Here is a 27,475-nt window from a genome sequence, read left to right as displayed (position 1 = left end):
CTTTATCAGCAAAATGAAACACATGCCATTCAGACACACAAGCAAGCACTCCTTATGCAATTGTGACTCCAACTCTAGCATCTTGGACCAGATTCCAGCACAATATCTTTTAATTATTATACTTAGAAGGAGAGACAGCATTGGTCGTATTTTTTTGTTTTATTAACCGCAAAATCGATTTTCGGTCACTTAGTGACCATTCTCAGTGCTGTAATATACAATTTAAATTGGTAGGCACTGGTGTGCTCCAATTTAAATTGTATATTACAGCACTGAGGATGGTCACTAAGTGACCGAAAATTGATTTTGCGGTTAATAAAACAAAAAAATACGACCAATGCTGTCTCTCCTTCTAAGTATATCCATTATCTGGTCGTGGTGCACAGGACACTCCATGCAGTCGCCAATCAATAATCCTTTAATTGTGCCTGTCTCCAACGTAACGTGTCTTCTTTATGGTAAGTAGTCATCTGTCTTCTCCTGCATTGTTAAAAGTATAATTAGATAAATAAAAACAATCTACTCAAAAAAAGCAGCAGCAGGAGAACTGGCACATATAAAGGTAAAAGAAATTTGCAAGCTTTTTGAGCCAGTGGCTCCTTCTTCTGGCAGAAGGGTTTAAGAGGGAGCAAGAGGAATGAAGGAAAAGGACTGGTGAGGTTTAGGAAATGGGGAGAGTCTGAAAAAGTCGCTCAAAACCCAGTTCAGGGGAGACTTACTGGACAGGATGAGAAGAGTCTTTCCTTCCCATTCTGTCTGGTAAGTCCCCCCCCCCCTTCCCCCTTCCCCTTATCCAGGTGCTGGGTGACTTTTTCAAACTCTTTCCATGTCCTAAACCTTGCTAGTCCTTTTTCTTCATCCTTCCCTCCGCTGCTTGGTGAGTAGATTTTTTTTTTTTTTTTTTTTTTTTTATCTACGCAGTTGCATTATATTTTCAAAAATTAATTATTTTCAATGATTCTTAATAATAAGTTAGAGCTTTGGATGTAATTTTTTCTTTTTCTTTTTTTTTTTTAATTTGTTGGATATTAGTACATCCTTTCTTACCTCTTCAGCCAGCCCTTCGCATCATTTCCGTACATCCATTTCCTGACCATTTTATTTTGGAATGCATCCTATAGCTTTTCCAACTCCTATTATAGTTCATCTTACTATTTTATTAGCGATTCATTATCACATACTTTCTACAGTATAATGTTCTTTGCTAGAGTTTAAACTTGAATAATTAATGTTTTGTATTATAGTTTTTCTATTTAGGTTATTATTCCTATTGCATTAGCTGTTAATTCCTCAATGTGTCATCCCATTTTGTCAATCCACTGATTGGAATATCTTGTGTCATCATCACACTAAACATTTGACTGTTATCTACTGCTGGATAAAAGGCTTTCTCTAAGACTTATACATTGGTTATGGTGTTCAGCTTTACATGCCCATGTTGCTTCTGCATGTTTTATTACAAAATGTACTCACATTTTATAAAGTCTTCATTATTGTCTTTGCTAATCTCTTTGAATCCAGCAATGAACTTCATGGTTCAATTTCCATGTATCTCCTAATAATTCCTACCATGCATCTCACCATTTCTTATTGAGCAACTCTCTCTCTCTCTCTCTCTTTCTTTTTTTTTTTTTTCATCCCATGTCTCATTGCCATACATTAGAACTTTTAATAGACGTTTATTGTAACATTTACATTTGAAACATATTGAAAGCCTAGTTTTAGAGGGGGGGGGGAGAAAAAAGCAGAAAAAAACATGTAGCTTGCCAAGAGCACTCCTGGATATTTTCAATGTTCTGCTCATTTCTGTTGTTGTCCAAACATCATTGTCCTTAGCTGCAGTAAATAGAAGAATTCAGCTGGTCATGAGAGGGGTTAGGGCTGGCAACACCATAATAATTCTTGATCCAGGTTTCTTCACAAAATACTGATTGATAATTGTTCTTCTTTTTTTAATTTTTCAATGTGATATTCAACTTCATATAACTATTAACATTTATTGTATGCTTGCATATAGAGTTGTATGTTCAGTGGATGCCTAGCTCACTTTAATTCAGGTTTACAAGATTTTCTTTATACTTATGATATACATCTGATCTTCAGTGTTCCTTGGTGACTCTTGTGGTTTATTACTCGGAGGCCCTCTTAGGCAGTCCATGCGATGATGATAGCTCCACGCAGCACTTACTGTGACGTAGGGATCTGCTGACAAACTCTAACTGCCGCATGGTGCCAAGGAGTTCCTAAGACAAATAAAATACAGAAGAATCTGATTTGGCAAAAATACTGTTCCCTACTTTTGTGTGCATTAAATGTTAATTTCCAGTAGTTTATTTTCACTGCGTTCTTTGCAAATTATTTTAATGTTTCCAGAACAAAATTTTTACTCTGCTGTGGAGTGTGCACTGATACGAAACTTCCTGGCATATAAAAACTGTGTGCCAGACCGAGACTCGAACTTGGGACCTTTGCCTTCGTGGGCAACTGAGTTACCCAAGCGCGACTCATGCCCTGTCCTCACAGCTTTAATTCCGCCAGTACTTCGTCTCCTACCTTCCAAACTTCATAGAACCTCTCCTGCATACCTTGCAGAACTAGCACTCCTAGAAAAGAGGATATTGTGGAGACATGGCTTAGCCACAGCCTAGGGGATCTTTCCATTCTGGAACCATCCCCTAGGCTGTGGTTAAGCCATGTCACAGCTATATTTTAATGTTGTTATACTTGATTTTCAAATTCCTTATGTATTGTAACAATTTTTCAGTAAGATAGTAAGTGTGAATATCTTGTATGTTGTTTGTATAATTCTTTTTACAGACGATGAAATGGAGAAGGAAAAGCTCATGTCAGTGCAGCGGATTGTGAAACATAATGTGTTAGGAATTCGTTCCATCAATCAGTAAGTAGAAGAAAATATAAAATTCTACAATCAGTTCTAAATTGAACAAATTTGAAATTTATAGATTATGACCTTTCATGTCACTTTGTTGTGATATGTCGGATGTATGTACGAGGCCTGCTCAAAAAATTCTGGAACATTTGTATTTAACTGTTTTCTGGAAACCTTATATGATTAGTTATGTCATTTTATGCTCTTAGAATGCTTTTTTGCTCTTGAATTTCATTTTATAAAAATGGAAATGAAATGCAAATAATTTTAATGTCTGCTAAAATCCTCAATTCGAGTAATGTGATGCCTGTGACGTCACTGGCTAGCTCTTTGCTCGTACTGTCATAATGCTAATTCACAGTGATGTCTTGTTATGGAATTTATGTTTTGGAAAATGGGGTACAAATTGTGTGTAGTACCATACTGTACAAATAAATCTACAAAAACTCCTGAAAAGTTGTTTTTGAGTGTTCCAGAGAATGACAAGATGGGTAAAATGTGATTGCACTGTACCAGCAAGTTGCCACCACATCGACGTACAAGTTCACTAACTTAACTAAAAATGTGTTGACATTAATTTATCAACGAGGTATGCTCTCCCACTGTTACAATGAAGGATAGCACCATTCAACGAAATTAAACTCGTAGTGAAAATTGTTGTTTTACCTAACTACACCTCAGTTATTCAGCAGCTCAGTTGTTAGAGCAGTAAACCATTGAATTTTATAAGACGATGTCCATATATTTCTGATTCAAATATAATCCGAAAGAACTTTTTAACTCACTTGTAAAACCAGTCGACAGTCCTCTCGTATGAAAACCACATTACAATTACAAATTTAACCACACCGATCAGAAACGGAATATTATTGTGTCTTCCTTGCTGTTCACATACACTGACATTTGTAATCACTGATTGCACTCATCACGTTCAAAAATGTATGTTCTAGTTAATGTGACCACACACTTTTTACTTTATTAGAAATAATGTTTTTATCTTTGCATTGTCTAGCTAGCATCCTTAATGTTTAAACTTTTGCAATTTCATCATCTTACATAAAGATGAAGTAAGTCTGCTTCAGATGCTAACGTTAGTTTACACTCACAAACATCACAGCCCTTACATCTGTGTCACCTGCATGCTGTACAAGCTTTACGACTCTCTGTATAACCTCATCATTCTACACCTCATTGTACTGAGGGCATATGGTGATATCTTCACTCCTAGCAAAGCTTACCAAAAAAGTGAAGTGTTTGTTCGCAAAGTAGATGCATTTATCCTCTGTTGTCCATTTCTCACACTAAGAGTGCTGTGAAGCTATATACTTGGTGTACAAAAAGGTATGGCCAAACTTTCAGGAAACATTCCTCACACACAAATAAAGAAAAGATATTATGTGGACATGTGTCCGGAAACGCTTAATTTCCATGTTAGAGCTCATTTATTTTTGTCAGTATGTACAGTTCTTCCTCGATTCACCGCCAGTTGGCCCAATTGAAGGAAGGTAGTGTTGACTTCGGTGCTTGTGTTGACATTCGACTCATTGCTCTACAGTACTAGCATCAAGCACATCAGTACGTAGCATCAACAGGTTAGTGTTCATCACGAACGTGGTTTGGCAGTCAGTGCAATGTTTACAAATGCATAGTTGGTAGATGCCCATTTGATGTATGGATTAGCACAGGGCAATAGACATGGCGCGGTATGTTTGTATCGAGACAGATTTCCAGAACGAAGGTGTCCCGACAGGAAGACATTCGAAGCAATTGATCAGCGTCTTAGGGAGTACGGAACATTCCAGCCTATGACTCGCGACTGGGGAAGACCTAGAACGACAAGGACACCTGCAATGGATGAGGCAATTCTTCGTGCAGTTGACGATAACCTTAATGTCAGCTTCAGAGAAGTTGCTGCTGTACAAGGTAATGTTGACCACGTCACCGTATGGAGAGTGCTACGGGAGAACCAGTTATTTCCGTACCGTGTACAGCGTGTGCAGGCACTATCAGCAGCTGATTGGCCTCCACGGGTACACTTCTGCAAATGGTTCATCCAACAATGTGTCAATCCTCATTTCAGTGCAAATGTTCTCTTTACGGATGAGGCTTCATTCCAACATGATCAAATTGTAAATTTTCACAATCAACATGTGTGGGCTGACGAGAATCCGCACGCAATTGTGCAATCACGTCATCAACACAGATTTTCTGTGAACGTTTGGGCAGGCATTGTTGGTGATGTCTTGATTGGGCCCCATATTCTTCCACCTTCGCTCAGTGGAGCACGGTATCATGATTTCATACGGGATACTCTACCTGTGCTGCTAAAACATGTGCCTTTACAAGTATGACATAACATGTGGTTCATGCACGATTGAGCTCCTGCACATTTCAGTCGAAGTGTTCGTACGCTTCTCAACAACAGATTCGGTGACCGATGGATTGGTAGAGGTGGACCAATTCCATGGCCTCCACACTCTCCTGACCTCAACCCTCTTGACTTTCATTTATGGGGACATTTGAAAGCTCTTGTCAACGCAACCCCGGTACCAAATGTAGAGACTCTTCGTGCTCGTATTGTGGACGGCTGTGATACAATACGCCATTCTCCAGGGCTGCATCAGTGCATCAGGGATTCCATGCGATGGAGGGTAGATATATGTATCCTCGCTAACGGAGGACATTTCAAACATTTCCTGTAACAAAGCGTTTGAAGTCACGCTGGTACGTTCTGTTGCTGTGTGTTTCCATTCCATGATTAATGTGATTTGAAGAGAAGTAATAAAATGAGCTCTAACATGGAAAGTAAGCGTTTCCGGACACATGTCCACATAACATATTTTCTTTGTTTGTGTGTGAGGAATGTTTCCTGAAAGTTTGGCTGTACCTTTTTGTAACACCCTGTATAGTACATCCCACAATCGAAACAACTGCTACAATCAGTTCTTGCTAATGCTATTTTCTTATTTCATATAAAACTTTTAAAAATGTGTGACCCTTCAAGGATTCGAACATGTAACTTCCTTATCTGCAATCGAATGCACTGTCCACTGCACCATGGAATGCTTGCTGGAGGTAGTCTCTCTGTGGGTCCATTTGCAAAAGTTCTACAGTTCCTTAGTTTTGAGCGAGTTTAATGATGTTGCAAGGAGTAGAGAATGGTGTGTCCATCATTGCACATATCGCTGCTCTAAAAGGGTGTAGCACAAATGCATCAACTTGTGCAAGGCTTCCACTGTCGGCGTTCACAAAATTCCTTTCTTTTGTTACTTAAAAGTTGTAATTGCTTTTTCCATCGCTAAATAGCTAAACTGTTTGCAATAAAAGTACGTAAAAGTGTTGTAACTTCGGCTAACGCTCCTATAACACAAGTATAACTTAGTCTTGCTCCTAGTCTGTGACGTCACCAGAGCATCAGCCAATAGCAGAGCGTTTTCGATCACAGGATGAGATCTTGGCATTTAATGATTTTTAAGCTTTAATTACATGAAAATAACAAATACTTTGTGAGAATATTGACCAAAAATGCTATTTACATGTTATGATCATTCAGAATAACAACCATCTGAACCATATTTTTAACATAGCTAAATAGCCTGTTTCGCGTCAATGGTGTGTTGGAGTGAAATTTGGTTGGCATCCCTGAACATGCCTGTGTTTTATGTGTAACAGCCGGCAGTTTCATTGTTGTATGTCTGTTAGTTATTGTCCAGTGCTGTATTGAGTAGAACATTCTGTTGCACAGTTTGCAAATTTCAAGATGGCAGAGTTAGAGGAGCAACGCGTCTGCATTAAATTTTGCATGAAACTTGAGAAGAACTTTAGAGAGATACTCCAAATGATGCAGGAAGCCTACGGTGACGAGCGCTTAAGGCATACTCAGTGTTACGAATGGTTCACTTAGTTTAAAAATGGCCAGACAAAAGTTAAAGATGACGCTCGTTCAGGACGCCCTTTGACATCTACCAGCAATGCACTTGTCAGAAACATCAACGAAATTTTGCGTGCCAATCTAAGACTGACTTACCGAGAGATTGCAGAAGAATGTAACATTTCCAGACGTGCCAACTCTCCCTATTTAAGCAGAAGACTCCTGATTTTTCCTTCTTCCTCCCGATCTCCCGACCGTAAAGAATGATCTCCCGATTTTCAGAGCAGTTTCAATACTTTCCTTACTATTTGAAAAACCTGCGCCTTCAATATATTGGTGGATGACAAGGTATGGCTGCTACTTGACTATGTTAACTAATATTATGACTAGCGAAAGTAGACATTTAGGTACAGAAGTTGATATTCTCCACTCTCATTTCTGTAACTTTCAGCTGGAAGAAACCAACTTGGCAGCAGAGTGAATTGATGTTCAGTGGGCGTTGGTAGGTCATATGAAATCGGCTGATGGGGTTCTTCAATATGATAAACTTGTAAAGGTGATGCTGGCTATTTTGTGAATTCCACATAGTAATGCGGAATGAGAGAGAATTTTTAACACAGTTACAGAGAGCAAAACTCAGTTCAGGTCCATGCTTCCATAAACGTCTTTGGAGAAACTTTTAATTTTAAAATCAGTTCAAAAAGGCAAGTGATTTGAGTAGAAATTTAGTTCAGGGTTTTTGAAGAAGGATAAGTCAGCTACGGGTGTGCTGAATAAGTAATTACCCTAATCAAACAAATTCAGACTGATAAACTATTCAGATTATTTGCTAAGCCTAACAGGTACAAATATGGGTTGCTTTATGAAATGAAAACTTGTGATCATTTAACAGTGATTTATTCATGCAAAACTGTGCTAATGTCAAAACAGAAATCTAATAGACGTTAATTTATTTTCTCGGATCATAATTTCGAACTGTAGTTCTCTCGAGAGTGCTTCACTTGAATGTGTGTGAATCCAAAGAAGCCTGCAGAGCTCATCATTCATGTTGTTGATCATGTTGAATGATAAATTATACAGTCTGAAGGCTCAGGTATGTCCATTATTTAGTACTTACATGTAAATAATAAAGCAAATGTAATTGAGTTGTTACAGGTATTGAATTATTGCAACTTTAATCGTCAGGGATGTGTTGTAATTCACAACAGTACACCACTAAAATTCTCCTGATTTTTCACTTTTGGAAGTTGGCATATCTGAATTTCAGTTGTGTCATGTCATGAAATCCTGACACAGCATCTTGGAATGCATCATGTTGCCACCAAGTTTGTCCCACAGCTCATCAGTCAAGAGCAGAAAGAGCTTCGCCTCGCAGTCTGTGAAGAGCCTTTGCATTGCACAAGTGAGAACAAGATGTTCCTTAAGAGAATCATAACTGGTGATGAGACATGGGTCTACGGTTATGATGTTGAGACCAAGGTTCAGTCTTCACAATGGATTGGGAAAGGTTCTCCAAGACAAAAAAAAAGCTCATCAGATCAGGTCAGGTCAGGTGTCAAAGCCATGCTGATAGTGCTCTTTGACTTTGAAGAATTAGTTCATCATAAAGTCATTCCACAGGGACAAACTGTTAATCGATGGTACTCTCAGGATATGTTGCGACGCCTGCAAGAAAAGGTGAGAAGGAAACTGCCTGAAATGTAGCGAGACTATTTATGACTCTTGCATCATGATGATGCACTCGCACATTCATCCCTGGTGGTACGTGACTATTGTGCAGAAAACTGAATCACAGTGCTGCCTCACACTGCGTACTCTCCGACCTGGTCCCTGTGCACTTTTTTTTAATTTCCAAAGTTGAAAACCCCATTGAAAGAAGGAAGATTTGCAACAACATATGAGATAAAAGAATATTCCTAGATGATGCTTTGTGCGATCTAGCAAGAAGTGTACCAAGGAGTCTTTGTCTTGTTGTTTGAGCCTCTTTCCCACGAATTCTTTGACTTCCTTGTTGTTGCTGACTTTTTTTCAATACACCGTAAAAGCCTCTTTGTGTGAACGAAACAAACGAAAATCCAATGGAGCCAAATCTGGATTGTAGGGAGAGAATGTGGAAGTATCTGTCAATGCATTTTTTCAGTAGTTTCTTGGGTCATCTGGGTGGTGTGAGGGCAAACATTGTTGTGTAGTAAAGTCATGCATTTACCTTAATATCCACATTTTTTTTCTCATTGCTGGCTTTCTTCATAAACATGTCTGAGTAATAGGCAATTTTTTTGTAGGCTTCTCATCCGAATAATCATAAAAGGCCACACATTGGTCATCCAAAAGACGGTCAGCACAATTTTTCCCACTGATCTCGTGTTCTGAATTTCTTTTGGATAGGTGAGCTGGTGTGCTTATAGTTCATGCTTTGTCTTTTGAACTGCTTCAAAATGTTGACATCAAGTTTCATCATACATCAAAATTTTGTTTACAAAAGGATCAACTTCCATTTCATAGCATTCTTTCAAGCTTGTACACACTTTCAGTCTTGTAACTTTTTTTCCTATATTTTCAACCTCAACATGTCAATCTTCATGAATAATGTCATAAATGCAGGTTTCAAACGAAGGAATTGGTACATTGTCTGGCCGGCCAGGACGTTGCCTGTCAGTCTCTGAGGTTTGACCATTTTTGAACTGTTTTACCCACTTATAAAAAATTTCTGCATATGCTATATTGAGGTTATAACGAAAACAAATTTAATCTGTCAGCTGTTTTCAGCTTATCCCACTGGTTCCAACTTAATGTCATGGAAGTACAAAACTACTTGTACAAACTGTTGCATTTCTACATCAATTTTCATCTTTAATTACTGAATGTCCCTTGTGCAACTACATTAGTGGAGCCCTGATGTGTTCTACATGCACTTGTGCAGGCACATGAGAGCACATGACCGCCAACTACCTGTGGTTGCAGTTGCTGTTGCCAAAATTGGCTAGGATCAGTTGTTGTTGTTGATGATGATGATGCCTTAATTTTGTACATTGCCTTCTGCAATAATAATAGTAATAATAATAATACAATAACAGTAATAATAATAATTATTATTATTATTGTTTATACACTTCACAGAATCACAATTATTATTGTTATTTGCTTGAATAATATATCATGTGGTAAATGTACACTAAATAGCGAAGCCAGTGAATAAGGAGTTTAGCCTTACAATCTTGTGTACAGAGGGTCACAAGTGAAAGTGTAGATACCCTTTCCCAATGCTATTGACATTAATGTACTGTCACATCATGTAAAATAGCAACAAATAAAATAAAATACAAAAATGAATTCTTTATTAACCTATACATCAATAGCTCCAGAGCAAATGACGGTGAAAGGCAGTGTGAACTGTAAAGTGTAAAGTCACTTGGAATGACATTAGGGCTGCAGAGAAAATGCACACACCAAAGACCAGTAGTAACTAAATAATTTGTACCAAATGTGAAACTGTGTGCAGGAGACCTTGTGTGATGGGATAACATTGTGTCATCTGAGTTCTTTAAAGCACTAAAAATATGGAAAAACCTGGATAAACATTTCTATGTTCATATTTTGATTTTCTGTTGGAATGTATTTTGCAACTTCTGCAGAGATAAAGAAGACTTACCATGTCTTACAGTCTTCAAAGACCAGGCGGTTGGCGGAGTTGGTGAAGGCGGAAAGCCTCGCTCGCGGGGTGGAATCTGAGCTAACTATTTGTAGTATCGTTCCCAGAACCGATCGCGGTCCTCTGGTTTGGAGCCGAGTGGAAGGCTTAAACCAAAGGCTCAGAGAATTCTGCAGAGATCTGGGGTACAAATTTCTCGACCTCTGCTATCGAGTGGAGAAATATAGGGTCCCCCCGGAATAGGTCAGGCATGCACTACATGCAGGAAGCAGCTACAAGGGTAGTGGAGTATGTGTGGAGTGCAACATGTGGGTTTTTTAGGTTAGAGAATTCCCTCCCTAGGCCCGACAAGACGCCTCCTGAGACGCGGCAAGGTAGGAGTAGGCAAAATGCAACAGGGAATAACAATATTAATCTGCTAATAGTAAATTGCAGGAGCATTTATAGAAAGATCCCAGAACTGCTCTCATTAATAAACGGCCACAATGCCCACATAGTACTAGGGACAAAAAGTTGGCTAAAACCAGATGTAAACAGTAATGAAATTCTTAACTCAGATTGGAATGTATACCGCAGAGACAGGCTGGAAAGTGAAGGGGGAAGCGTGTTTATAGCGATAAGAAGTGTAATAGTATCGAAGGAAATTGGCGGAGATCCGAAATGTGAAATAATTTGGGTGAAGGTCATGGTTAAAGCAGGCTCAGACATGGTAATTGGATGTGTCTGTAGGCCCCCTGGCTCAACAGCTGTTGTGGTGATAACATGTTATACCTTCTGGTGACAAACAGACCCGAACTATTTGAAACAGTTAACACAGAACAGGGAATCAACAATCATAAAGCGCTTACTGCATCAATGATTTCAGCCATAAATAGAAATATTAAAAAAGGTAAGAAGATTTTTCTGTTTAGCAAAAGTGACAATAAGCGGATTTCAGAGTACCTGATGGCTCAACACAAAAGTTTTGTTTCAAGTACAGATAGTGTTGAGGATCAGTGGACAAAGTTCAAAACCATTATACAATATGTGTTAGATGAGTATGTGCCAAGCAAGGTCGTAAGAGATGGAAAAGAACCACCGTGGTACAATAACTGAGTTAGAAAACTGCTGCGGAAGCAAAGGGAACTTCACAGCAAACATAAAAATAGCCAAAGCCTTGCAGACAAACAAAAATTACGCGAAGCGAAATGTAGTGTGAGGAGGGCTATGTGAGAGGCGTTCAGTGAATTCGAAAGTAAAGTTCTGTGTACTGACTTGGCAGAAAATCCTAAGAAATTTTGGTCTTATGTCAAAGCGGTAGGTGGATCAAAACAAAATGTCCAGACACTCTGTGACCAAAATGGTACTGAAACAGAGGATGACAGACTAAAGGCCGAAATACTAAATGTCTTTTTCCAAAGCTGTTTCACAGAGGAAGACTGCACTGTAGTTCCTTCTCTAGATTGTCGCACAGATGACAAAATGGTAGATATCGAAATACACGACAGAGGGATAGAAAAACAATTAAAATCGCTCAAAATAGGAAAGGCTGCTGGATGGGATACCAGTTCGATTTTACACGAGTACGCGAAGGAACTAGCCCCCCTTCTTGCAGCGGTGTACCGTAGGTCTCTAGAAGAGCGTAGCATTCCAAGGGATTGGAAAAGCGCACAGGTCATGCCCGTTTTCAAGAAGGGACGTCGAACAGATGTGCAGAACTATAGACCTATATCTCTAACGTTGATCAGTTGTAGAATTTTGGAACACGCATTATGTTCGAGTATAATGACTTTTCTGGAGACTAGAAATCTACTCTGTGGGAATCAGCATGGGTTTCGAAAAAGACGATCGTGTGAAACCCAGCTCGTGCTATTCGTCCACGAGACTCAGAGGGCCATAGACACGGGTTCCCAGGTAGATGCCGTGTTTCTTGACTTCTGCAAGGCGTTCGATACAGTTCCCCACAGTCGTTTGATGAACAAAGTAAAAGCCTATGGACTATCAGACCAATTGTGTGATTGGATTGAAGAGTTCCTAGATAACAGAACGCAGCATGTCATCCTGAGTGGAGAGAAGTCTTCCGAAGTAAGAGTGATATCAGGTGTGCCGCAGGGAAGTGTCGTAGGACCATTGCTATTCACAGTATACATAAATGACTTTGTGGATGACATCGTTGTAGTATATCGAGAGGTTGTAACTATGGAAAATTGTACTGAAATGCAGGAGGATCTGCAATGAATTGACGCATGGTGCAGGGAATGGCAATTGAATCTCAATGTAGACAAGTGTAATGTGCTGCAAATACAGAGAAAGAAAGATGCCTTATCATTTAGCTACAACATAGCAGGTCAGCAACTGGAAGCAGTTAATTCCATAAATTATCTGGGAGGACGCATTAGGAGTGATTTAAAATGGAATGATCATATAAAGTTGATCGTCGGTAAAGCAGTTACCAGACTGAGATTCATTGGAAGAATCCTAAGGAAATGCAATCCGAAAACAAAGGAAGTAGGTTACAGTACGCTTGTTCGCCCATTGCTTGAATACTGCTCAGCAGTGTGTGGGATCCGTGCCAGATAGGGTTGATAGAAGAGATAGAGAAGATCCAACGGAGAGCAGCGTGCTTCATTACAGGATCATTTAGTAATCGCAAAAGCGTTACGGAGATGATAGAGAAACTCCAGTGGAAGACTCTGCAGGAGAGACGCTCAGTAGCTCGGTACGGGCTTTTGTTTAAGTTTCGAGAACATACCTTGACTGAGGAGTCAAGCAGTATATTGCTCCCTCCTACGTATATCTCGCGAAGAGACCATGAGGATAAAATCAGAGATATTAGAGCCCACACAGAGGCATATCGACAATCCTTCTTTCCACGAACAATACGAGACTGGAATAGAAGGGAGAACCGATAGAGGTACTCAAGGTACCCTCCGCCACACACCGTCAGGTGGCTTGTGGAGTGTGGATGTAGATGTAGATTTAATATTTTCTATGCCTATGCTTCCAGTATGGAGACTTTATTCTTGAATTTGGTTAGGCATGCCATGTTAAACTAAGCTTTTGTTATTTGTTAATCAACCCTTTCAATTAGCAACCTGTACCACCCACAAACAGTTGACCATCTCAGCAACAATACATCTCATGTCACTTGCTGACCAGTAAAAATACTGGCTGCCCAGAGAACTGCTTTTCTAGCAACATGAGTTTTGCGGAATTGAAGTAATTGTCAGCATAATAATATATTGTCACCTAGAAGACGGTCTAATTAGATGAATGACGAACACTAACTTCACATAATGAAGGTTTATTCAGCACTTGCACATACAAGAGCATGGAACGAACTGCCTCCAGCCAGAACACATACGGTATATATACAGTTACAGAACATTCCAGTACAATGATTCTTGATATTTGTGGATACTTCTACAATGTCCTCGAACCGAATATAGAAATTAAAATTTTACAGTTCAGGTGAGTTTTGAACTCACGACTCTCCATGCAACAGTCTAGTATCGTAACTGCTGCACCAAAGTGAGGGTGCTACTCAGCATCTTCTGCGACATTGCTCCCTACTTAAGAGAACAACACCTCAGTGTTACATCCTCCTAGTCTGGGAACGAGTCATTGGTCCTGCATATTCCAACTCCTGATGACTGATGTTCACTCTGGCAGTGATCTTCTTAGAACTTCCTTTTCCAGTACACTCTTCATCACCTTTCCTCTTGTTGCCTGTTGCTGGAACTTCGAATTTACCCTGGGTGCAGGATCCTTATATGGCTTCATTCGAAGGACGTGGACCGTATCTCATATCATTCTACATCTTGTGTTGGGGTCGAAATCATCAACTCCATAAGTAACATCAGACAACTGTCTTACAACCTTATAAGGTCCAAAGTAGTGCCTGAGGAGCTTCTCAGAGAGTCCAACCTTCCGAACAAGAGTGAAGATTCAGACGAGGTCACCAGGCTGGCAGACAACAGGGCATGGCTCGCATCATACCTTCGGCTATAATCTTCTTGACCCTGCAGTGTGCAGAGCCGAGCTAACTGCTGAGCTTCGTCAGCTCTGGTTAACACCTGGCCGATGTAGTCGTCGTCCAAGTCATCAGGATGTAACAGCAACACAGTGACCATCGTCGTAGTTGCTTCACACCCGTGCACCAGGAAAAATTGCATAAATCCTGTGGTGTCTTGTTTGGCGATGTTGTAGGCAAACGTCACGAAAGGTAACACCTCATCCCAGTTGCCCTGCTCAACATTGACGAACATTGGTAGCATGTCAGCCAAGGTCTTATTAAGGCGTTCAGTAAGCCGATTAGTTTGCGGGTCATAGACAGCCGACATGTGACGAGTAATGTTGCACCGACGGCTTATCTCTGTCACAAGATTCAATTGAAAAACTTTCCCTCGATCCGTAATTAATGACCTTGGGCCACCGTGTTTTAATACAATGTCTTCTATTATGAATTTGGCTACTTTGAATGCTTCAGCTGTTTTCATGGCTTTTGTAATGACATAGTGTGTCAGATAATCAGTGCAAACAATAATCCATCTATTTCCACTAGCAGACGTTGGAAATCGTCCAAGGATGTCAATCTCAACACGCTGGAAAGGTGTTTCGGCTGGTGGAATTGGTATGAGTCGGTCAGGTGGTTTCTGAGGAACTGCCTTTCTCCTCTGGGGCTCTCGACAGTGCCACACGTAGTGGCGAACACTCCTAAATAAACCTGGCCAGGAAAATCTCTTGTGGATCCTATCGTATGCCTTAATAAATCTTAAATGTCCAGCTTCAGGTGTGTCATGGAATTTCTTTAGAACATCTAAGCACATGTGTTTAGGATTCACTGGACCTCTTTACAAACGGATCAGTTTTTTTCTTGTAAAGTAATCCATTAACTACCTTAAATTGTCCTTTCACATCCTCTGACCGATTTAAGGCAAGCATAATTTGAGATATCTTGGCGTCCTCCTTCTGCTCAGCAGAGAGATCCTGGAGTGCATCAGGTGAGTCACTATCATCATCAAAGTCTTGATGGTCTTGCACAGGGTTTCTTGAGAGACAGTCGTCATCTTGGTGTTTTCTTCCACTTTTGTACACTATAGTAATGTCATACTCTTGAAGACGCAGTGCCCACCTGGCGAGTTGTCCTGTTTTGCACATGGCCCACACAGCAAGATATTCTCTTTCTGTAGTTGAGTAGTTTCTCTTGGCTTTTGTAAGTGTCCTAGAAGCATAGGCTATAAACTTCTCTTTTCCATCCGAAATTTGCACCAGAACAGCACCGATCCCATACCCACTAGCATCTGTGTGTAGTTTTGTAGGTGCTCTCTCATCAGTCATCAGAGATTTTCGCAGCACATCAAAAGAATCTTGTTGAGCACCATCCCAGATAAATTCACCTTTGGCTTTTAACAACTCTTGGAGAGGTCTGGCTTTGATACAAAAGTATTTGATGAAATGACGGTAATAAGAACACAATCCAAGGAAGCTTCTCACATCTCTAATACTTTTAGGGATAGGAAATTCCATTATAAATCTCACCTTTTCTGGGTCTGGCTGCACACTTTCATTTGACACAAGGTGTCCAAATATTTTTATTTCTTTTGCTCCAAAGAGATACTTTCTTGGATTATGTTTCAGTCCGCCTTGTTGGAGACACTTAAGAATGGCCCTCAGTCTTTTTATGTGTTCATCAAATGTCTCTGACAACACTGTAATGTCATCTAAATAACAAAGACACATCATCCACTTCAGGCAACTTAGAAGATTATCCATCATCCATTCAAAAGTTGCTGGTGTATTACGCAAACCAAACAGAATTACCTTAATCTCATACAGGCCCTCAGGGGTGAAGAATGCAGTTTTCTCACGATCAGCCTCATCTACTTCAATTTGCCAGTATCTTGAATACATGTCCATGGTTGAGAAAAACTTAGCCCCCTTCAGACAATCTAGTGTGTCGTCAATTCGTGGAAGAGGGTAAACATCCTTTTTGGTTACCTTATGAAGCTTCCTGTAATCAACACAAAAGCGCCAACTGCTATCCTTCTTCCTGACGAGAACCACTGGTGATGACCATGGATTCTGCGAGGGCTGAATGATGTCATTTATCATTATTTTCTCTACCTTGTCGCGAATTATTCGATGTTCCGTTGCTGACACACGGTATGGTCCCTGGCTTATTGGTTGATGGTCTTCAGTGCTAATTCGGTGCTTCACTATCGATTTCTCTAATTTGCTCTTCACCTGTGGATTGAAGCATTCAGAGAACTCTTGAAGAATGGCAAATAGCTTCTTCTGTTCTTCCTTAGTGAGATCTGGTGATAGTCAAGGTAGAAGATCTTGCCTCGTAGTGGTAGCGCCAATTTCACCCACAGACTCGTCATGGGAGGTTTCTATGACGCTCAGCTGTTCTGCAATTAACGGCTCAGCATTTGCTACGCGCATGTGTCTTGGAAGGATCTGCGGTTCTCGGCGACAGTTAACTATCCACAGTTCACTGAATCCGTTCTTAAATGAGCCGACAGAGGCTGGGATGACCAAGTTATTCTTCAATGGTATGCTTCTCTTACATTCCACTACAAGATCCATGGGTTGATGCATGGCATGACACATGACAGTTACCTTTCTAGTGCTGACTGCAGGAATGATCACTTCATCCAGCACACATAGTTTCCACACACTCGGATGTGCATCTTCCTTTTCACAGTATCTCATCTCGTCTAGCATAATCTTCGAGTGACCACAATCTATAATTGCCTGAGAAGCTTTCAAAAAGTCCCATCCGAGAATGACGTCATGACTACACTCTTGCAAGGCAATGAATTCTAAGGGCTGTGTATGGCCACTTATACCCACACAAATGACACATCTTCCTGTAGGTTTTACGTGTTTCCCATTAGCCACCTTCAACAGTGATGTTTTGTTGTCGACGAATAAGGTTTTCTGCAACTGGTGGCGGTACTTCTCCGAAATGACTGAATATGATGCTCCAGAGTCCTCAAGAGCTTGGGCTGGTTGGTTATCCATGAGGATATCAATGTAGTTTCCTATCATTTTTGTAGTGATCGATGCGGAGGATTTTTATCTTTGGCGGCCTCACCTCCAAGGAAGGTCGCATCCTTTAGGTTTCCAGGTTGCGGTGGCTAGGTGATCGGCTGGAGCTTCTAAACAGCGATGGAGACCTTGATTGGCGTGTTGGGGAGCGTCCTTTCCAGCGGCTAGCTTGTAGCAATGGTGACCTACGCCGTCCTGCACCCACATATTCTTGTTCGTCATCGTTGTCCCGGAGTTAGTGTCGGCTAACATCGGTCTGCTGTCTTCTGGCATGGGCGTCATCAAATATCTGCAGCCTTTCTCAACAATAGCGCACCACATGTCCCGGTTGTCTGCAGTGGAAACATACTGGTTGGTTATCCTGGGTCTTCCAGGCATCAGTCTTTCTTGGTGCCCAAACAGGTTCCTCATGCAGCATTGTAGGAACATAACTTTGCCTGTGTCTCGACTTTTTCACTGTTTTAAAGGGAAGTGAAGGACGAGAGATGGGGGTTCAATGTCTGTTCCACTTCCTCCCATATGACCTCTTGAAGTGTCTTGGTTTTTTGCTCGCTGTGCAGTCCAAGTGCCTTCTGAACTTCCTCTCTCACACACTTGTGAAATCAGTTTCTTCCTCCATCACAGACATCGATACGCTGTTTGGAAGACATTCAAACTCTTTTTTTTTTTTATGCATTGTCTCGATATACTGGCACCATTTTATCAAGTCATCTGCTGTCGAAACCTCCTTCAGGAGTAGGGCCTGATACGTGTCCTCAGCAACACCCTTCATGAGATGTGCAGCCTTATCTTCCTCCTTCATTCTTGGAACCACTGTTTTACACAGGTCTGAGATGTGTTGAATGTCAGATGCTGTAGTTTCTCCTGGATGCTGTGCCCTGCACTTTAATTTATCTTCAGCCTTGCACTTCTGTCGTTGTGTGTCGCCGAAATAACTTGTCCAGTTCTGCCTGGAATACTTCCCAGCTTGTGAACTACTCCTCGTTGTTCTCATACCATTGCTTGGCAGTGCCCTCCAAGTAGAAAAATACGTTAGCTAAATACACGGCGTCATCCCATTTGTTAAATTTGGCTATACGCTCTTATACTTTCAGCCACTGGTTTGGATCTTGGCCATTGTCACCGGAGAACCTGGAAGGATGTCTCATGTGGTGGCACACAGTTGCTGTCATCGTAACGTCCTCTTCTTTTTCTGTCTCCGATAGATTGCAATCTGTTGAATATGGCTAGAAGTCGGGTTTCTCGCCACGTAAGCGATGGCTGTGTCGTGGCCTGATGGGAGCCATTGGGTCGTCGATGATGTGCCCTGTCACAAGTTCCAATACCCAGTGTCTTTGCCAGAATAATGTCACGTAGAAGAAGGCGTAATAAGATGAATGACGAACACTAACTTCACTTAACGAAGGTTTATTCAGCACTTGCACATACAAGAGCGTGGAGAGAACTGCCTCTGGCCAGAATGCATATGGTATATATACAGTTACAGAACATTCCAGTACAATGATTCATGATATTTTTGGATACTTCTAGAATGTCCTCAAACCGAATATAGAAATTAAAATCTTACAGTTCAGGTGAGTTTTGAACTCACAACCCTCCATGCAACAGTCTAGTATCATAACTGTTACACCACAATGACAGTGCTACTCAACTTCTGGGACATTATAGACATCCTTGTATTGGGTGACAGGTTGCAGCTTCCAGCTTCATGCCTCTTGCTGTTCGTGGCAGGTTCGATATCATGAGTTTGGAGCATCTTTTAAGACTGAAGTATGTATGTTCTCGGGTAACCATAATTTATACTACTGCTTGGTAAATGATAAAAGACCGTATGTGACTACTTTTCAAATTTTTGTACATAAAAAGATATTTGCATTACTCCATAACATGTAAATTTTTGAATGGAATATTATTAAAACAAAATTTGAAGCAAATAAAAGTGACCTCCTTGTGCTGCAAATAGACATCGTATGCTTTGTGTAAAATTCCTTAGTTTGTTGATGGATGCAAGGCTAAATTGGAGTGCAGACAAAGATAAGTTGAGCATATTTAGCACTAAAATATATATCTTATTGTGCTGACATGAAATTAAGTTTTCTAGATAACTTTATTTACTGTACTCCATGTTATCTTATGGGACGTGTGATTGAACTAACAAGGGAAACTCCCCATCACAGATTTAGTGGTAAGAGGGCCCAGTGGACAGCCCGTCAAACACTGAATGCAGATCAAGCATGAAAATGGGAAGAAGGTGTACTAAACTGTGAACAAAAAAAAGCAAAATAGAAACAGTGACTGGTCCAAGGTTAACAAGTGCAACATTGAATGAAGAAGAGAAGCAGCGGCATCATGGTTAGGGGGTTACGGTGTTGGACTGCAATGCGGGTAAGCCGTGTTCAAAGCTCCCTCGTGCCTTTTCTTTTCAATTTCTTTTGCTGTTCGCTGTATTCAAATTTGTGTCTGTGTTGTGGTGTAACATCCATTTACAACAGCGAGGTGTAAAGAAGAAACCTTAATGAAAGTTGATTCTGCACAATTACTCTCTTAGCAGCCACATGGAAATAGCTGTCAATTGGGAACCGCAAACCTTCAATGATGAAGGTGACAAGTCAGTTGAATCTGAAGTTGGACATCTGAAGTGTCATGCATGGCAGTAGTGACAGTACACAGCTTCTCTATGCTCTGTCTAAACATATATTTTTAACGTTTTTAAAGTTGCATTCCATTTTGGAAGTTTTGACTCTCGAGTTTCTTTGTTGTAACATAGTTCACATCCCTTTATCTGTTGTTTTCATTTCTGTGAGACGTCTATGTAGTACCTCGGCTACTCTCACTATTCATCACATTTACTTGCGGTGGTAATATATTCTTACCACATGATTAATATTCTATAACCAATGTATAGTATGAAAACTGTCAAAAGACTACAGAAAGAAAACAAACATTACAATGACCAGGTGTACAGTTCATAAAGTTGTGAAAAAATAAATAAATAAATAAATGACGTGAGGGGGTTTAGATCCCGTCTCGCCTGCTTCATACTCCAACACTGTGACCACTTAACCATGACACCATGGCCCTTACACTCTGCTCGATGTTGCACTTGTTCAGTTTGGACTGTTCACTGCTTATTTTATTTTATTTTTTTATTTATTTTTTTCTCTGTAGTTTAGTACATGTTCTTCCTCTTTTCATGCTTGATCTGTTTTCAGTTTTTGACGTGTTATCCACTGGAACATCTTACTAGTAAATCCGAGGAGGATGTGATGGAAAGGTTCCATTATAAGTTTCAGATTAACTGCGACTGCACAAACACAATGTAAGGCATAAAAGTAATTTCCATATTGACCATGGTGTCTTATCTACAGTTCAAAGTGACAGTTCTCTCTCTCTCTCTCTCTTTCTCTCTCTCTCTCTCTCTCTCTCTCTCTCTCTCTCTCTCTCTCTCTCTCTCCCCCCTCTCCCTTCCTTCCCCCCCCCCTCTATCCCCTTCTCCCTCCCCCACAATGTAAGGCATAAAAGTAATTTCCATATTGACCATGGTGTCTTATCTACAGTTCAAAGTGACAGCTCTCTCTCTCTCTCTCTCTCTCTCTCTCTCTCTCTCTCTCTCTCTCTCTCTCTCTCTCCCCCTCTCTCCCTCTCTCCCCTCTCCCCTCTCCCTTCCTTCCTCCCCCCCTCTATCCCCCTCTCCCTCCCCCCCCTCTCTCTCTCTCTTGTTTTTTCTCCAAACTCCTGGTAACAGCATGACAAATAAATTATTTCTGCGAACAGGCCTCTGTTCTTATGTGTAGATAAGGACGAGGTGAAACATTCTTGGGGGCACAGATATTGTCCTTTTTTCCTCCCTTTTATGACAGTGCATGCTGTGGAATAACACAAGTCCAGTTTTGGTTTGATCTGCAAAATATTTTTGTTCATACAACTTTTCAAACATTACTTGTGTGTTTTTCAAATGGAGAAACTGGAGTGATGTGCCATTATAAACTTTTTCATTTTTAATCAGCTTATTGGCAACAAAAATTTATGCAGAGTTGGTTGAGGTTGATAAGGAGTCTGCTTCTTCATCCTGTCCCTTCCTCTTGTCAGTGTTTTCCATAGCCTCCTTTCTCTGCCGATTCTGTGGAGAACCTCCTCATCCCTCACATATCAAATGCTTCTGTTCTCTTGTTACGACTGAAGTTATGTCTGTACTTCTCTTGATAAAAGTTCATATAAGGACATCTCAAAATAACAACCTTATATGAAAATGCCAAGAAACTGCACAAAGTGGCAATAGACAATCTACGATTACAGATATTTGAACTTACTGTCATTGTAGATGTATCAACAGATAAATTATGGTACATTGTACATAGAAAATTAAGTATGAAGTTTTGTGAAAGATAGGTGCCACATTGTTGAATGCTGGCCAGAATAAAATGCATGAACAAATTTTCCTTTACTGCCTGTACTGAGCTGTTTAAGTATGATTTTTACATACCCATTTGTTACTGTTTATGTTTATGATACACATAAGAACAAATTCACATTAGGAATAATACAAGAACTGAAGTACTGAATGGAAGCCTGTAGCTTCTCACAAAAAAAGGGACTTCATCTGTTAGGAAGCTTATGGCCAGTTGTTCCTGGAATACTAAACTGATTTATATTGATAATCTTGCAATGGGTATAAGAATAATTGCCAAATACTTGCAATTCTTCTTAGGCTGATAACTTTTCAACTTGTCCTCTCAGTTGTTTTTCCTTTACAATCATCAGTGTAATACTCTAAATATTAAGCAAGCAGCATCCTTCTCCCCTACTTTCTTTTTATTAATTAGTGGTTTTTGTGATATGTATTCATTCAAGCCTATGTAATCTAAACTGGGTTGTAACAGTTTTGTGTAGTTAATTGTTAGTACAATGTACAAAATTAATTTCACAGCTGTTTTTGTATGTAAATGAGTACCTTAAATTGTCCCACATCCTTGAAAGTTACCTTTTATTATAGAATCTAGCAGATCATCATGAAGAGCTGAACGAGCTATCCTGCCATAACCTGTGAGCTCATTTGGTCACCCCTCTGTAACCTTTCACTCCATTATCCATTGCCATCAGTTGCAAAGTTTACTTTTTCCAGCTAAATTGTATTATTTCATGTAGCATTCCATTATGATTTTGGTTATATGCTGAAAACTTATGTGGAACTTTTGTTTTGTAATAGGTGGTCAAAAATTTTGTTTGGCACATGCATTTAATTGCAAAAGCTGTTAATACCAGCACTCTATTTCAGTGATCCAAACACATTGGTTGAGAGCACAGCATTTTCAAGCCTGGGGAAAATTCAACCATTTTTGGTTTCCATGTCTACTAATGCTGTTCTTGTTATGGACTTCCATTGTCATTTAACTACCTCAGAAGTTGTGGGATATTTAGGAGGTCATTGGGATGTGAACGCACATAGTAAGTAATAATATTTTTTTGCAAAATCATTGGCTATATTAAGTATAGTGCCTGTTTTAATTTTGAACAGTAGTCATAATGTATTTAATAAAGAAACTCAGTTGTATGATTAGTTTGTATTGTGTTTGAAACTCTTGAGAAAACTAGATTTTAGTTATCAATCAGTGAACTGTAACTACAGCTCTTGAAATGTTTTATGTTTCTTATTTTCAATCATATTGATTTTTTTCATAAGGAAAGTACCCACAATGATGAAACTATAATGGAATATTCAGGATGCAATTACAACAATATGGAAAGGATAGATTGCTACTTACACTGTAGAGGTGGTGTTGTGACACAATGCCTCTTGTTTATGGTGAGTAGCAGTCTATCCTTTCCATATTGTTATAATGGAACATTGATATGAAAAGATTGTGCGTATTTTGTGGGCCAGTGAAAGACATGAAAAGGTTCCAAAATGCTTAGTGGGAACCAGAGGTTCTTTGATCTGACAAAAGAGAGGAAATAGAACCAAATAGCAATTAATTAGGACTGTACTCAGGCCAAAGGTTTATCTCCTTTGATATGGGGTCCAGTACAACTTTTCTAGTTAATCCCTCGTACATTTTATTTCCTCCAAGCCTTTCCTCTCTTTTCGCCAAAGGAACCTCTCATACTGAAAAATTAATATTTCTTGTGTTTTTTTTTTTTGTGTTCTGTATATACTGTGTACTATATATATGTAGATCCTTAATTTGTGTTTACACTAGTATGTAGATTGTTTCCTTCGTTGCTCTGTTGCTGCATACCGTAGTGTACTGTGGTGTGATAGTTGAGCTTGAAGTTAGTGAACTGCTTCACATCTGCTGTGCAGTAAGCTACGTAAATTTAAGTATTAACTGTGTTTTATTTACATGTCACTTCTTTTCCTGTGTGTTTTTGCTTTTAGGAAGCTTTAATTTTTGAGTACTAGTAATAGTGTTCCATAGATTTCGTGTTTGTTTTGAATACACTCCAGAGACAGTTAGTGCTTATTTTCATTGTTTCCAACAAGAAGTGTCTAGTAACCACAGTTTGGTCAGCTATCTGTCGCTCTTAGTGAATTAGCAGTCTAGTTAAAAGTTGATTACTTAACTCTCTACAGGAAATTGTTGATACCTTCGGATGGATAGGATGTGTGACTGCTGTGTACGGACACAGGAGGAGCTGACCACTGTTCGTGAACAGCTGAACGTGCTGATGGCCGCGGTCAGCCGTCTTCAGGCTGCTGCCTCGGAGTGTAGCGGCAGTGGGGAGTCTGGTGCATTGCATGGTACACCCCAGGTGTTATATGCTTCACCCACGGTCCCTGCTGTTGAGACATCTTCGCGGGTACCGGGAGCAGTTGGGCCACCCTCTCCCCAAGGGGAATGGCAGGTTCAATGGTGTTCGTGTCACACGAGTGATTGGAAGCTCCAGTGTTAGACGGGTTATGGAGCCCCTTAGGGAAATAGCAGAAAGGTCGGGGAAGAAGCCCAGTGTTCACTCTGTCTGCTTACTGGGGTGTCTCATCCGAGATGTGGAGGAGGCCCTGCCGGCGGTGATAGAGAGCACTGGGTGCACCCGACTGCAAATTGTTGCTCATGTCGGCACCAGTGACTCCTGCCGTCTGGGTTCAGAGGTCATCCTCAGCTCATACAGGCGGTTGGCAGAGTTGGTGAATGCAGAAAGCCTCGCTCGCGGGAGGGAATCTGAGTTAACTATTTGTGGTGTTGTACCCAGAACCAATCACGGTCCTCTGATTTGGAGCCGAGTGGAAGGCTTAAGCCAGAAGCTCAGACGATTCTCCGGAGATCTGAGGTGCAAATTTCTCGACCTCTGCTATCGGGTGGAGAAATTTAGGGTCCCCCTGAATAGGTCAGGCATGCACTACACGCACGTAGCAGCTACAAGGGTAGCGGAGTATGTGTGGAGTGCACATGTGGGTTTTTTAGGTTAGAGAATTCCCTCCCTAGGCCCGACAAGACGCCTCCTGAGATGCGACAAGGTAGCAGTAGGCAAAACGCAGCAGGGAATGACAATATTAATGCGGTAATAGTAAACTGCAGGAGGGTCTATAGAAAGGTCCCAGAACTGCTCTTTTTAATAAACGGTCACAATGCCCGTATAGTACTAGGGATGGAAAGTTGGCTGAAACCAGATGTAAACAGTAATGAAATTCTAAAATCAGGTTGGAATGTATATTGCAGAGACAGGCTAGACAGTGAAGAGGTAGGCGTTTTTATAGCGACACACAGTGCAATAGTATTGAAGGAAATTGATGGAGATCCGAAATGTGAAATAATTTGGGTGAAGGTCACGGTTAAAGCAGGCTCAAACATGGTATTTGGAGGTTTCTGTAGCCCCCCTGGCTCAACAGCTGTTTTGGCAGAACACCTGAAGGAAAATCTGGAAAATATTGCGAGTAAATTTCCCGACCATGATGTAGTTCTGGGTGGAGATTTTAATTTACCAGATATAGACTGGGAGACTCAAACGTTTATAATGGGTGGCAGGGACAAAGAGTCCAGTGAAAATTTTTTAAATGCCTTATCTGAAAACTACCTTCAGAGAACTGACTCAAGGCAATAACATATTAGACCTTCTGGTGACAAACAGACCCGAACTATTTGAAACAGTTCACACAGAACAGGGAATCAGCAATCTTAAAACTGTTACAGCATCGATTATTTCAACCATAAATAGAAATATTAAAAAAGGTAGGAAGATTTTTCTGTTTAGCAAAAGTGACAAAAAGCAGATTTCAAAGTACTTGACAGCTCAACACAAAAGTTTTATCTCAAGTACAGATAGTTTTGAGGGTCAGTGGACAAAGTTCAAAACCATTGTACAGTATGCATTAGATGAGTATGTGCCAAGCAAGATAGTAAGAGATGGAAAAGAGCCACCTTGGTACAACAACTGAGTTAGAAAACTGCTACAGAAGCAAAGGGAACTTCACAGCAAAAATAAACATTGCCAAAGCCTTGCAGACAAACAAAAATTACACGAAGCAAAATGTAGTGTGAGGAGGGCTATGCGAGAGGCGTTCAATGAATTCGAAAGTAAAGTTCTATATACTGACTTGGCAGAAAATCCTAAGAAATTTTCGTCTTATGTCAAAGCGGTAGGTGGATCAAAACAAAATGTCCAGACCTCTGTGACCAAAATGGTACTGAAACAGAGGATGAAAGACAAAAGGCTGAAATACTAAATGTCTTTTTCCAAAGCTGTTTCACAGAGGAAGACTGCACTGTAGTTCCTTCTCTAGATTGTCGCACAGATGACAAAATGGTAGATATCGAAATAGATGACAGTTGTTGTTGTTGTTGTCTTCAGTCCCGAGACTGGTTAGATGCAGCTCTCCATGCTACTCTATCCTGTGCAAGCTTCTTCATCTCCCAGTACCTACTGCAACCTACATCCTTCTGAATCTGCTTAGTGTATTCATCTCTTGGTCTCCCCCTACGATTTTTACTCTCCACGCTGCCTTCCAACACTAAATTGGTGACCCCTTGATGCCTCAGAACATGTCCTACCAACCGATCCCTTCTTCTGGTCAAGTTGTGCCACAAACTTCTCTTCTCCCCAATCCTATTCAATACTTCCTCATTAGTTATGTGATCTACCCATCTAATCTTCAGCATTCTTCTGTAGCACCACATTTCAAAAGCTTCTATTCTCTTCTTGTCCAAACTATTTACCGTCCATGTTTCACTTCCATACATGGCTACACTCCATACAAATACTTTCAGAAATGACTTCCTGACACTTAAATCTATACTCGATGTTAACAAATTTCTCTTCTTCAGAAACGCTTTCCTTGCCATTGCCAGTCTACATTTTATATCCTCTCTACTTCGACCATCATCAGTTATTTTGCTCCCCAAATAGCAAAACTCCTTTACTACTTTAAGTGTCTCATTTCCTAATCTAATACCCTCAGCATCACCCGACTTAATTCGACTACATTCCATTATCCTCGTTTTGCTTTTGTTGATGTTCATCTTATATCCTCCCTTCAAGACACCATCCATTCCGTTCAACTGCTCTTCCAAGTCCTTTGCTGTCTCTGACAGAATTACAATGTCATCGGCGAACCTCAAAGTTTTTATTTCTTCTCCATGGATTTTAATACCTACTCCAAATTTTTCTTTTGTTTCCTTTACTGCTTGCTCAATATACAGATTGAATAACATTGGGGAGAGGCTACAACCCTGTCTCACTCCCTTCCCAACTGCTGCTTCCCTCTCATGCCCCTCGACTCTTATAACTGCCATCTGGTTTCTGTACAAATTGTAAATAGCCTTTCGCTCCCTGTATTTTACCCCTGCCACCTTTAGAATTTGAAAGAGAGTATTCCACTCAACATTGTCAAAAGCTTTCTCTAAGTCTACAAATGCTAGAAACATAGGTTTGCCTTTCCTTAATCTTTCTTCTAAGATGATTCGTAAGGTCAGTATTGCCTCACGTGTTCCAGTATTTCTACGGAATCCAAACTGATCTTTCCCGAGGTCACCTTCTACTAGTTTTTCCATTCGTCTGTAAAGAATTCGTGTTAGTATTTTGCAGCTGTGGCTTATTA

The 27,475-nt window shown here is 40.3% G+C and overlaps 1 protein-coding gene across 2 annotated transcripts in view; it reads left to right on the top strand.

Annotated features, from left to right (window-relative positions):
* LOC126088497 (MPN domain-containing protein) overlaps positions 1-27,475 on the top strand; it is a 178,711-nt gene that overhangs the window by 77,627 nt on the left and 73,609 nt on the right. For both annotated transcript variants that reach the window (XM_049906636.1, XM_049906637.1), the window contains 2 exons: positions 2,818-2,899; positions 22,721-22,890. In XM_049906636.1, coding sequence (XP_049762593.1) covers positions 2,818-2,899; positions 22,721-22,890 — 252 coding nt within the window. The remainder of the gene's footprint in view (positions 1-2,817; positions 2,900-22,720; positions 22,891-27,475) is intronic.

The sequence above is a fragment of the Schistocerca cancellata genome, chromosome 6, assembly GCF_023864275.1.
Source record: "Schistocerca cancellata isolate TAMUIC-IGC-003103 chromosome 6, iqSchCanc2.1, whole genome shotgun sequence".
Taxonomy (NCBI): Eukaryota; Metazoa; Arthropoda; class Insecta; order Orthoptera; family Acrididae; genus Schistocerca; species Schistocerca cancellata.
This window is presented reverse-complemented; position numbering and strand designations above follow the sequence as displayed.